The 12,173-nt window shown below is 48.7% G+C and overlaps 2 protein-coding genes across 2 annotated transcripts; one reads left to right on the forward strand and one right to left on the reverse strand.

Moving 5' to 3' along the window:
• Positions 1-10,455: 10,455 nt before the first annotated feature.
• Positions 10,456-10,851, reverse strand: LOC142483257 (histone H2A type 1-like). Its single transcript, XM_075583322.1, has one exon. It carries the CDS (start codon positions 10,849-10,851, stop codon positions 10,456-10,458), a length of 396 nt encoding a protein of 131 aa, XP_075439437.1.
• A 326-nt stretch (positions 10,852-11,177) lies between these two features.
• LOC142483258 (histone H2B 1.1-like) lies at positions 11,178-11,558 on the forward strand. Its single transcript, XM_075583323.1, has one exon. The coding sequence runs from the start codon at positions 11,178-11,180 to the stop codon at positions 11,556-11,558; it is 381 nt and encodes a 126-aa protein (XP_075439438.1).
• Positions 11,559-12,173: the final 615 nt, after the last annotated feature.

Here is a 12,173-nt window from a genome sequence, read left to right on the forward strand (position 1 = left end):
ACCCCCGCTACAGTGCCGGCGACAACACCACCTAAGGGAGCTGACCCTCCCAAGGCCACTAAGCTGGGATGGAATAAGTGGAGTGCCGGAGGTGCTGCAGCCAAAGCCTGCAGAGTTTGCCCATGAGCGCCGGTGCTACCAGTGCAATCGGCTAGGCCATCTGTGGGTTGACTGCCCCAACACACCCTGCTCCAGTAACCCTAATATGGGGCAATGCTCACAAGCAGCGAGACCAATCCCCTACGTGAGATTGGCCCCAAAAGCATAGCAAGTGGAGGCCGTGCAGAATGTGCAGCAGCAGACCTAGCAGCAGCAGTCAACGATGCAGAAGTGGATCTGGAGGGATATGGAATCGCAGCCATCGGGCTGGAATCCAATGATGTCCGCCAACAATATTTGTGCCCGGTTACCATAGGCCATCTCCGGGTGGCCAGCCTGATGGACACCGGTGTTATGGTAATCTGGTGCGACCTGATATGGTCAGCCCAGAGCACCTTCTCCGAGGCACAGGGATGCTGGTGAGAATGCCGGACGGAGCCCCCAAGTTATTGCAAGTTGCCCGGGTGTTACTTGATCAGGGCACTAGTAGAGGAGTCTGGGATGTCACAGTGTAACCCGGCTCGGACAGAAACATCCTGCTGGGCAATGACTTGGGGCACTTTATTTGCTCCTACTCTGAGGAGAATGCACCAGTGGCTGCGGTCACCCCGAGCAAAAGTCAGGCAGTTGCCCAGGTGGAAGTGCCTTTGGCATTGCCGCACACCACCCAAATTATCTCTTCCCAGCTTTTGGAGCCAAAGAGAGCTGAAGTCCCGGTGGACACCAAGCAGGTAAGCCAGCACACGCCAGACATTTGTCCCGAACCCTGTCCCAACATTTCCTCTGAATGTTTGACAGAGCCAACCTACCAGAACTGAGCTAGGAGTTCATGGACATTGTGTGATCGGACCCCAAACTGGAGGGCATGATACTTCGGGCGACCGAGTCTGACTCCAAGGGTGTGTCCCATCGGTTCCTTTGGCACCACAGTGTCTCATAACAGGAATCCAAGAGTGCTCTGATCAGACCAGGGACATGAAGGCGACAGATAGTTGTTACTCGTAAGTATAGGGCACAGTTGATGCAGATATCCCATATGATCCTACTGGTAGGGGCATCAGATAGTCACTCATACTAGAGCCCGGCTACTACAGACTTTCTACTCACCGGGATCATGACAGGATGTATTGGCGTTCTGCCATAACTGTAATCCTCGCCAGCTAGTGGGCAAGTCGAGTAACCGCACAAAGGCTCCCCTGAGACCGCTACCGGTGATCGGTGAGTCCTTCCAGCGTGTAGCTGTAAATATAGTGGATCCGCACATGATCCCAGTTGCTCTGTCCTTGATTGAAGCACATAAATTGGCAGAGTCTTTGATTGAGATATTCACTAGGGTAGGTTTCCTAAGTGAGATCCTGGCTGATCCGGGGGCACAGTGCATGTCCGAACTGCTCCAATGTCTCTTGGCAATGTGCAAGGTCAAATCTCTCCGCACAGCCCCCTACCATCCCCAAACGAATGGATATGTGAGCGGTTCAATGGGACCTTAATGTCAATGTTGCGAGCATTTGTGGTAGCTGAAAGGGTGAGACTGACAATCTCCTTTACATCACCTGCTATTCGCGTATCTAGAGGTGCCAAAGGAGTTTACCATATGTTCCTCCTTCAAGCTCCTCTTTGGGTGCCATGTCCGTGGACCACTCAATCTGTTTCATAAGGGCTGGGAGGGGGAGATACTGATGCTTTGGTGCTACATTACGTGGTGGGGCTCAGGGACCAGATAGAGGAACACATGGGGTTGACACAGGCTAAACTTGAGGTGCTTGTTCTGAAGCCCACTTGGCAGAACAAGCTACTTGCCGCCTGGGCGGGCCCGTACACAATTCACCGGTGGGTGCATGAGTGTAATTATGTGGTAAACCAGGATCCAGAGACAGGTAGGCACAGAACATACCATATCAATATGCTAAAGGATTATCACAAGAGTGGGCCGGAGGTGTTTGCTATTTGTAGCCCGCCGCTGGGGGATCCGGCAAGCCAGGCTCTGCCCGATCTCCTGGGAGAAACCTGGCAGGGAGGCTTAGTGGAGCAGGTGGAGATGGGTCCCCAACTCGCGGTTCCCAAGCGGGTGCGAGAGATGCTAGAGCAGTACCAGGTCATGTTTACAGATAATCAGGGCATTGCCCATCTAACCGATCACCCGGTCAACACCGGGGATTATTGGCCCCTCCTAAAGAAGCGTAATGGGTCTCTGCGGAGGTAAAGTGGAGCATTAAGGGGGAGGTTGAGGAGATGATGGTATTAGGGGTAATTTATCGTGCTCAGTGTCCTTGGGCTTCACCGGTATTCGTGGTGCCAAGAAGGGTGGGACCACTTGGTTCTGTGTAAAATACCGGCAGCTTAATACTCAGACCGTGGCAATTGCCTATCCCTTGTCCCACATGGATGAGCTCTTAGATGAGCTCATCGGGGCCAGGTATCTGGCCACCATGAATCTGTACAGATTCCATTGACCCAGCAGGCGTAGGAAAGGTCGGCTTTAATCATCCGTAGTTTGTAAGAATGTTTGGTCATGTCATTTGTGATGAAGAAAACGCCGGCCACGTTCTAGCACCTTGTCAACCGGTTGCTGGAAGGGATTAAGGGCTATGTTATTGCTTATCTGGACTACTTAGCCATTTGTATTAATGACTGGTACACTCATCTGGTTAATGTAGCAGCAGTGCTAGATAGGATCAGGGAGGCTGGCCTGACACTAAAGCTATCCAGGTGCCAAGTCGGCATGGCGGGGGTATTGTACCGCAGCTACCGGGTAGGCCGGGGACATCTCAAGCCTGAGCCCGCCAAAGTTGTGTCAATAGTGGACTGGTTAGTCCCCCACACTATAAAGCAGGTAATCACTTTTATAAGTACCACCAGCTACTATAGAATGTTTTTGCCCCAGTATAGTGCCCTGGCTCAAGCCATGACTGATTTAACAAAGAAGATGCTGTTGGTGCTAGTTGCCTGGTCTCCTGAGTGTGGGCAGCGTTACAGGCTTTCAAAAATGCTCTAGCCAGTGCTCTGATCCTGGTTGTCCTCGATAACATCAAGCGATTCTTGGTGCAAACCAATGCTTCAACTTATGGCATCAGTGCTGTGCTAAGCCAGGTAGGTGACTATTGCAGCGAGGATACGTTCACCTACCTAAGCTGCAAGCTGTTGCCTTGGGAGGTCACCTATGCCACAATCGAGAAAGAGGGTCTGGACAATGTGTGGTTCTCATGAAGTTATAGGTCATGTTTACGGGAAGCCTTTCACTGTGATCACTGATCGCAACTCCCTTAGCTTGTTGCAGCGGGTGTAAGGTAAAAATGGGAAGTTGGTGTGACCTCCAGAAGTTTAATTTTACCATTCAACACAAAAAAGTGCAATTAGCACAGCAACGCCAATAGTCATTCCCAGCACGACGATCCCAGCCCCGACAAACGGACTTCCAGGGTCTTCAGTCTTGGAGAGACACCTGATGGGGTAGCTTTCCCAGAGCCTTCATCTTAAAGGGGGATATTTGATGGTATGGGGTAGCCAACCTCACATAATAAAGATTAAGCCCGGCTGGATACCCCAAAACTGTGTGTAATAGCCACCTCGGTGAGGCTCGTTTGGCCTAAGTATAATGTATTGTGTGTAACCTCTTCCAGAAAAGAGCTAATCACTGTGTAATCTCTAGAAGGGGGAAAACGGTAGGAATTGGGAACAGGGATTGTATCTGTAAAAAAAAAGGCACTTTTGTGCCCTGTAGTAGTATGTTCCCCATACATTTAGTAAGGCAGCCAGCACTGCCTTTTGTTTTGCTAGCATTTCGGAGAAAAGCTGCTTTGTGACAGAAGGTGGGGTCGGTGTGAGTATGAGGACAATGGTGAGCAGGGAAGGGATGGTAATCAGGTCCGGGGAACTGGTTCTCGTTGGTGCAAATACTTTTTTCACCTGATAGGCTGAGGTGCCTACCCAGCGGGATGTATGGGGCTGGCTAGTTCAACCGTTGCCGGGTCTGAGTCCCATAGGCACAATTTCCATTGGCTATTTCAAATTTCCCACTCGCTAGACCCTCCCTACTCGAGGGGCGGTCAAGAGTGGCTAAGCCGGCCCCCTCCTCTGATTTGTACAGCCGGACAAGACATCGTCCTTCGATTGGCTGGTGGCTCCTGCTCCATGAAAAGTATAGGAGCCCGAGAGCTATGTAAGGGGAGAAGCCGATCAGAGTACCAGACAAGTTTTGAAGCTGATCGGACAGGCGACTGGCGGGATTTTAAATAGTGCTATTGGGACAATAGCACTGAGAAGGAGCTGTACAGGGCAAATCTACTGAAGCAGTCCCCTGCACCTAGTTGAGGCTAGATTCTTCTCCCTCAGACCCCAGTTGGCGAGTGTACTTTGTGATTGTGTATTTTTTTGTGTTTCCTGGCATGCCAGAATAAACTTTTGTTTATTAAACTATTGTGTCCTGTCTGGTGACTTTGATCTCGGGAGAAGTGTGTTAAAAATTCTGGTCTCCCGTGACAGGCTTCTTCCCCAAGCTGCGTGGGAAAGAAATGGAAGCCTATCAAGCAATGGTTTTGGAGGATGCTGGTGACTACCAGGTGGTAAAAGCACTGCTCAGGTCTCAGTATGAGATCACGCCCGAGACTTACTGGACCCAGTTTCATGCCATGCACAATGGGTCCACGGATTTGCACACTGACTCTGAGGCCCGGTCAGCCCATCATGCAAAGAGGTGAGTAACTGTGTGTTCAGTGAGTACCTTCAATGTATTCCTTAACCTAATCGTGAAGGAGCAATTTGTACTCAAACGTTTCCCAGAGGTGAGTGAATGCATTATGTCCAGTTGGAAACCCTGGCGGAACTGACCTTAGACCACAACCCAGTTACCATTACTGTTGGCGACGAGATGGAAACCCACCAGCAAACAGGAGCCTGTACAAAGAAGATTTGAGCAACATCACAAACCCCCGCCCCTTGGACACCAACGGAGACATTGATGATGCTGTTAACACCTTTACTACCGCAGTCCAACATGCAATAGAGCACAGCGTCCCGAAACAGATGCCCAAACGCTGCTCCATCTACGACCTACCGAGCGGGATCAAGCAAGCGATTGCTGAGAAAAAGAGGGCCCGACGACAGTGGCAGAAGTTCCGCACACCTGACCTTCTGGTAAAGTACAACTCACTTGCCAGACTACTGCGACAGCAAATCAGCCAACACCGGGGGGAGAGGTGGGAGGCCGCAGCAGCCAAGCTGAAGGAATCCGACAACTCTGTTTGGAGAATGACCCGACGCCTGACCGGGAAGAAGGAGCCTAATCCACCCATCCAGGGCCAGACCCACCTGGCATGTAGCAACAAGGACAAGGCAGAGGTTCTCGATGACACAATGGAGACAACTTTTAGGCCTAACCAAGCCATCAAAATAGCACGGGAAGTTGAGCAAGGAGTTAACAGGCATCTTACCGAGCACCTACCAGAGACCGAAGCGGAAACCCTTGAAGGATGCACCAGGACCGAGATAACGCAACTTGCAGAAAAGCTGGCAAATGGCAAGGCACCAGGAAGTGACGGAATTACCAACCTGGCCATCAAGAAGCTTCCGCCGGCAGCCATGGAATGCCTCACAGAATTCTTCAATGCATGCATGCGGCTCCAGCACTTTCCTCAATCCTGGAAGGAAGCCAAGGTCATTGTATTTCCAAAGCCTGGAAAACCACTGAGGGATCCTGCAAACTACCGTCCGATAAGCCTGCTCTCTGGACTGTCGAAACTCCTGGAGAAAGTTATTCTTACGCGCCTCCGCCACTTTGCCTCTGGTAAAAACATTCTACTAAAGGAGCAATTTGGATTCCGGAAGGACCACTCAACCAACCATCAGCTGCTGCGAGTCGTTGACATAATAAGCCATGGATTCAACATCCACAAATCAACTGGAGTAGTCTTCTTGGACGTGGCCAAAGCGTTTGACAGAGTTTGGCATGAAGGACTACTGCACAAAATGATCCACCTGAAATTCCCAAACTACCTGATTAAGCTGACTACAAGCTACTTGCGGGAGCGCACATTCCACGTGGCTGTGTGGGAAGAGCTCTCAACAACACGCCCCATCCGCGCAGGCGTGCCACATGGATCAGTCCTGGGACCTTTCCTGTTCAACCTCTTCATGAATGACATCCCCACAGACCTCCACAAGACTCAACTGGCACTCTACGCAGATGATGTGGCAGTCATCTCCCAGTCCTTCAGAGAGAAAGAAGTAGCTAAGAACATCCAGAAAGCACTAGACATGCTATCAACATGGTACAGCGACTGACAAGTAGGACTGAACTCCAGCAAGACTACAGCTACACTGTTTACCAAAAAGAGGATCAAGGCACACCCACCAATCACCCTCAACGGAGAGGCTGTCAAATGGGAGCCAAACAGCTCTTACCTAGGGGTAATCCGAGATAGCAAGCTAAGCTGGAGAAACCACATTGAGAAGATTCAACAGAAGGCAACAACCAAGCTGGCAGCACTGTACCCTCTGCTGAAGACAAGGACCATGCCCATCAAGAGCAAAGTCAATGTGATCAAGGCGATCATTAGACCCACAATGACATACGCCTCCCCGGTGTAGAGTGGTGGTTACCACCAATATCAAAGATCATCTCTCCAAAAATTACAGAACAAGGCGCTGCGGATTGCGTCCAACGCTCCACTTCCTACAAGAATAGCAGACCTTCATAGGGAACTGGGCATCGAGATGTTAGATGAATATCTAAAGAAGCTCAACAAGAAATTCTACAAGGAACTGGACCAGAACTCAAACCCGCTAATCAAGAAGCTTGCTGCGATCTCTGCAAACCCATTTGACCGCTATCCACGACCCATCACAGCACTGACCCTGTGAAACCAACTCAACTGTGGCAAGAAACACAGATCAAGAAGCTTCCAAAACAGTGCGACAATACACTCAACAAGAGAACTTGGAGTAATGAGGCTCAAGCCTCGGTATCCAATATCACCACTGACAGATTTAATCTGTCAGTCAGAACAGAACGGTCAGTCAGAGTACCAGACAAGTTTTGAAGCTGATCGGACAGGCGACTGGCGGGATTTTAAATAGTGCTATTGGGACAATAGCACTGAGAAGGAGCTGTACAGGGCAAATCTACAGAAGCAGTCCCCTGCACCTAGTTGAGGCTAGATTCTTCTCCCTCAGACGCCAGTTGGCGAGTGTACTTTGTGATTGTGTATTTTTTTGTGTTTCCTGGCATGCCAGAATAAACTTTTGTTTATTAAACTATTGTGTCCTGTCTGGTGACTTTGATCTCGGGAGAAGTGTGTTAAAAATTCTGGTCTCCCGTGACAGGCTTCTTCCCCAAGCTGCGTGGGAAAGAAATGGAAGCCTATCAAGCAATAGTTTGGGAGGATGCTGGTGACTTCCAGGTGGTAAAAGCACTGCTCAGGTCTCAGTATGAGATCACGCCCGAGACTTACTGGACCCAGTTTCATGCCATGCACAAGGGGTCCACGGATTTGCACACTGACTCTGTGGCCCGGTCAGCCCATCATGCAAAGAGGTGAGTAACTTTGTGTTCAGTGAGTACCTTCAATGTATTCCTTAACCTAATCGTGAAGGAGCAATTTGTACTCAAACGTTTCCCGGAGGTGTGTGAATGCATTATGGACGGCAAACCATCAATGGATCAGCAAACTGCCAAGATTACGGATGAGTTCATGGTGGCTCGACTCCTATTCTGGCAACAACCCCAACCGAGTGTTCCAGTTCCTGGCCACCAACCTCCTCGGCACACATAAACCCCAAGGTCCGATGCATCTTTGTGGAGCTGCCCAGTGCCCCCTAGTTCCAGAACCCGACCACCAAGTTTACCCATAAGTGGCAATGCTTCGGTTTCAACAGGCGTGCCACCTGAGGATGGTTTGCCCCACTGCACTTTGTACCGATCCACCTGCGATGGGACCCACAACCCAGCTCCTCAATTAAACGTCAGGGTAAGTCACATTCCCATGCTCGAGCAATAGCAGGTGACCCACCATATCACCCAGGCAACCCAGGTCCCAGTCTCCGAGGCTGCCGAGATTGCTGCCGGTGCTGCAACACAAAGAGGAGCCACCATTGGGCTAGAGCAGATCATTCTGCGGTTGAAATATGTGTGCCCTTATACCATCAGCACTATGATGGTGGCCAGCCAGTTGGACCCTGGCACGGTCATCACTCTTGTCCAACCTGATATGTTTGGGCCAGAGCATCTGCCACCTGTCCGATGGTGCCCCTAAGTCCCTGCAGATGGCCCGTGTTTTCATCGATTAGGGCATGGCCCAGAGCATCCGTAATGGCAGAGACCTCCCAGGCCATAACACCAACATGTTGTTGGGAACTGATTAGGGTAATTTTATGTGCCACTGATAGGGGTAGAGTGTGTCCGTCGAGTGTGCCCTATTGTGGGAGAGAAACGTGTTAGTGTGTTTCTCTGGTTGCCAATAACTATGTTTTTACCACACCCTCTTCATCTGTTCCTGCTCGTGGTGCGACGCTATCCTTGGCTATTTGCCAAATTTATTTCCCATTGTGGCTGTGACCTGCTGTCAGACTTGAGACCTTGCCACCTCTGACACTATGTTTGTTCAGGGTCCCAAGAATGAAACCATCACTCCCCGGACATTGGATTTCATTCCTTTGGATGTCCTGGAGGAGACCAGTAAAGTAAGCTGGGTGTAACCTGACCAAACTGACAACCCTATCCCTGCCAGTATGACTAGGGCCAATGAGCCAGAGCACAGTCGGCAGTTCCGCAATACCTTGCTGTCAGATCAGAGCTTAGATGGCATGTGGCAGCACGCTGCCAAACCGGTCATTGAGTCCAGATCCGATTGGCTTGTGAGTGCCGCCAGCTCCCATACAGGGAACAGAGCCCAGGGACTCCGGACTGACCATGGATGGGGGTATTAAAACATTCAATAAGTAATGTGTTGGGGCTCAGAATAAACTGGTGCACGCTTTGTACAGAGTATTTTCATTGCCTGCTACATTTAGCTAAAACTGATTGTGTGTTAAGTGCACAATTTTTTTTTTTTCTATAATGAACAGGGACCAGAGACTCTGGTAAATAATTACATATTTTGCCTACATTATCCAGTGATGTACGCACATAGATGGGATTACAATTGAGTAATGGGTTAATATAAACATATTGAAAGTACCTTGTGCATGAGAAAGGTGAGTTGGCTAGAGTAGCCTTGTGTATTAACCCTGGTTGCGTATCACATGCTCACTTGTGTGCGGTCTGTGACAGATAGTATATGGGCCACATGCTCACAGATGGACCAGGGACAGGTTCTGTAATTTTTAGTTTATAGCACAGAGTATATTAGTGGTACAAAAATAAATTCTTATTATTGTTCTTGCTCATAAAGGAATTCATTTGATAAATTGTACCTCCAAAAAACTTGTGCTGTTTATTTCGAAGACCAGATGCTGTAATTATGTGTTCTGCCTTTTGGTTATTGAATCTTTCTATACCATTATGCTATTTTATTTTCTAACATGTCAACATTAATTATATTATGACTTGATTTTGCATGTTCGAGGGCAATCTGTAAACAACGTTGGTTGAATAAAATTATTTTTTTAAATTGTTCTTGCATCAATATTACTCACTTGTCTTTAATGATACATTATATACATTTTCAGTATAATACACCTACATGGCTTGCGAATTTGTGTCCGATATAAAAACAGGTTTTAGCCTTTACAAGCCAAGTAATGAAGATACCGATTTCTAATCCAACAGCGCCACCGTGTGGTAAATTGTTTCAAAAATAGACTCCTAATACCAACACGTTGCGCCTTTTGTATAATCACAAACAGAAACAAACACTACTTTATAGTGTATTAGCCATGCTGCACTACTTTGTTTTCATTTATTTAGCGATGAACTAGAAACAGTTTTTTGTTTAGCTTTATAGTTATGGTTCCAGCTAACTAAATGCACTTTAATCAATTCATCAGTTTTATGGGATTTTTTCCGAAAAATCATCATGTCGGTAATTAAAGTTCACCCCCAAGTTATATATACAGTAGGTGCCTTTATGGTATTAAATATTGATTTGCTTTCTGCAGTGTCGTATCAAACGCAGTACTGTTTCTAATGACAGAACTGACACCTCCACATACATGGACTTAATTATACATTACTTTACAAATGAAGAGAACTATTATCATAAACAATTAAAGTGACTTAGAATGGAGATAGAAATATAATAAAAACATGTTCTGCAGGAAATGTGAAATACTATAACGCTTTTTTGATGCTGTGGGTGGCTCTGAAAAGAGCCTTTGTGTTGGGTATGTGGGGATCTCTGCTCCTGGTCTCGGGGGTGAAGCTCACTTGCTGCTCTTGGCCGGTTTGTGGCTCTCGGTTTTCTTGGGCAGTAGCACGGCCTGGATGTTGGGCAGGACACCCCCCTGAGCGATGGTGACCCCTCCGAGCAGCCTGTTCAGCTCCTCGTCGTTCCGCACAGCGAGCTGCAGGTGCCGGGGGATGATGCGGGACTTCTTATTGTCCCGGGCGGCGTTACCGGCCAACTCCAGGATCTCAGCGGTCAGATACTCCAGCACTGCGGCCAAATAGACCGGGGCTCCGGCCCCCACACGCTGAGCATAATTTCCCTTCCGAAGCAGCCTGTGCACACGGCCGACTGGGAACTGCAGCCCAGCCCGAGATGAGCGAGTCTTGGCCTTAGCGCGAGTTTTCCCGCCTTGTTTGCCTCTTCCAGACATCGTGTATCACTCAGACAGCAGCTCGGATAACAGGAGAAGTGACAAACCCCGCCCCCTGTGCCCTTATTTATACACTCAGACAGCAGCTGAACTCTTCTGTGATTGGTCAGTTTTGAAAACAGCCAATCAGTTCCATAATCCTGTAACCACCAATCATGTAATTTGAAAGAAAACTGATGATGTCATAAACGGTCACATGATAAAGTCAGCCAATAGAAGAACAGAATGCTGGGGCTGCTAGTTTGCATACTACTCCTATAAATAGAGCTGCTGGGGGTTTAGGTGACATTGTTTCTCTGCTGTTTGGAGAAGAAGCATCGCCCGACATGCCTGAACCAGCCAAGTCTGCGCCAGCGGCCAAGAAGGGCTCTAAGAAAGCCGTGACCAAGACCCAGAAGAAGGATGGGAAGAAGCGTAGGAAGAGCAGGAAGGAAAGTTACGCGATCTACGTGTACAAAGTGCTGAAGCAGGTTCACCCTGACACCGGCATCTCCTCCAAGGCCATGGGCATCATGAACTCCTTTGTGAATGATATCTTCGAGCGCATCGCAGGGGAATCGTCCCGTCTGGCTCATTACAACAAGCGCTCGACCATCACTTCCCGGGAGATCCAGACCGCTGTGCGCCTGCTGCTGCCGGGAGAGCTGGCCAAGCACGCCGTGTCCGAGGGCACCAAGGCGGTCACCAAGTACACCAGCGCCAAGTAACCCCGATCTCATCACTGACCCACACACACAAAGGCTCTTCTAAGAGCCACCCACTTTATCAATATAAGAGATATGCTCATATGTCATCTGTGCTCGGGATAAAAGGGAAGTGTTCTATTATACATTGCACTTTTTCAGTTATTTGCTTTTGTAGCTATTATATATTATAAAGTATCTTATGTGATGTATTTTTAGCTCTTTCTGGCTTCCTACCCAGCCACGTGTTTGCTGCACTTGTGTTGTTTTGTTAGTAAGAGGCGGGAGAACCGCAGACAAAGTGACAATCGCCGAGAATCCCCTTCAGATAATCTGCAGTTCACACACATCCCACAGGGTGGCGCTGCTGTGTTAGTAATGGAGTTCGTGCTCGTGAAGTGGGATTTGGGGTTAATAACCTGCGATTATTTTCCCTCGTGTACTTTTTTTGAGCCTCACTAAAATACAGATTATATGTGCACGTGTCAGAATAAGTGTCCATGAAATGATGCCCTCACACCCGCATGGTATATAACGCATCTGATCGGGGGAAAATCCTAGTACAGTTTGGGATTAGTAACAGGCCATGCAATCCGTGTTTGCCACATGCGTTAGATACGAGCACATTCATTTGCATTA

Source organism: Ascaphus truei, unplaced genomic scaffold (assembly GCF_040206685.1).
Source record: "Ascaphus truei isolate aAscTru1 unplaced genomic scaffold, aAscTru1.hap1 HAP1_SCAFFOLD_312, whole genome shotgun sequence".
In the NCBI taxonomy this organism is placed as follows: domain Eukaryota; kingdom Metazoa; phylum Chordata; class Amphibia; order Anura; family Ascaphidae; genus Ascaphus; species Ascaphus truei.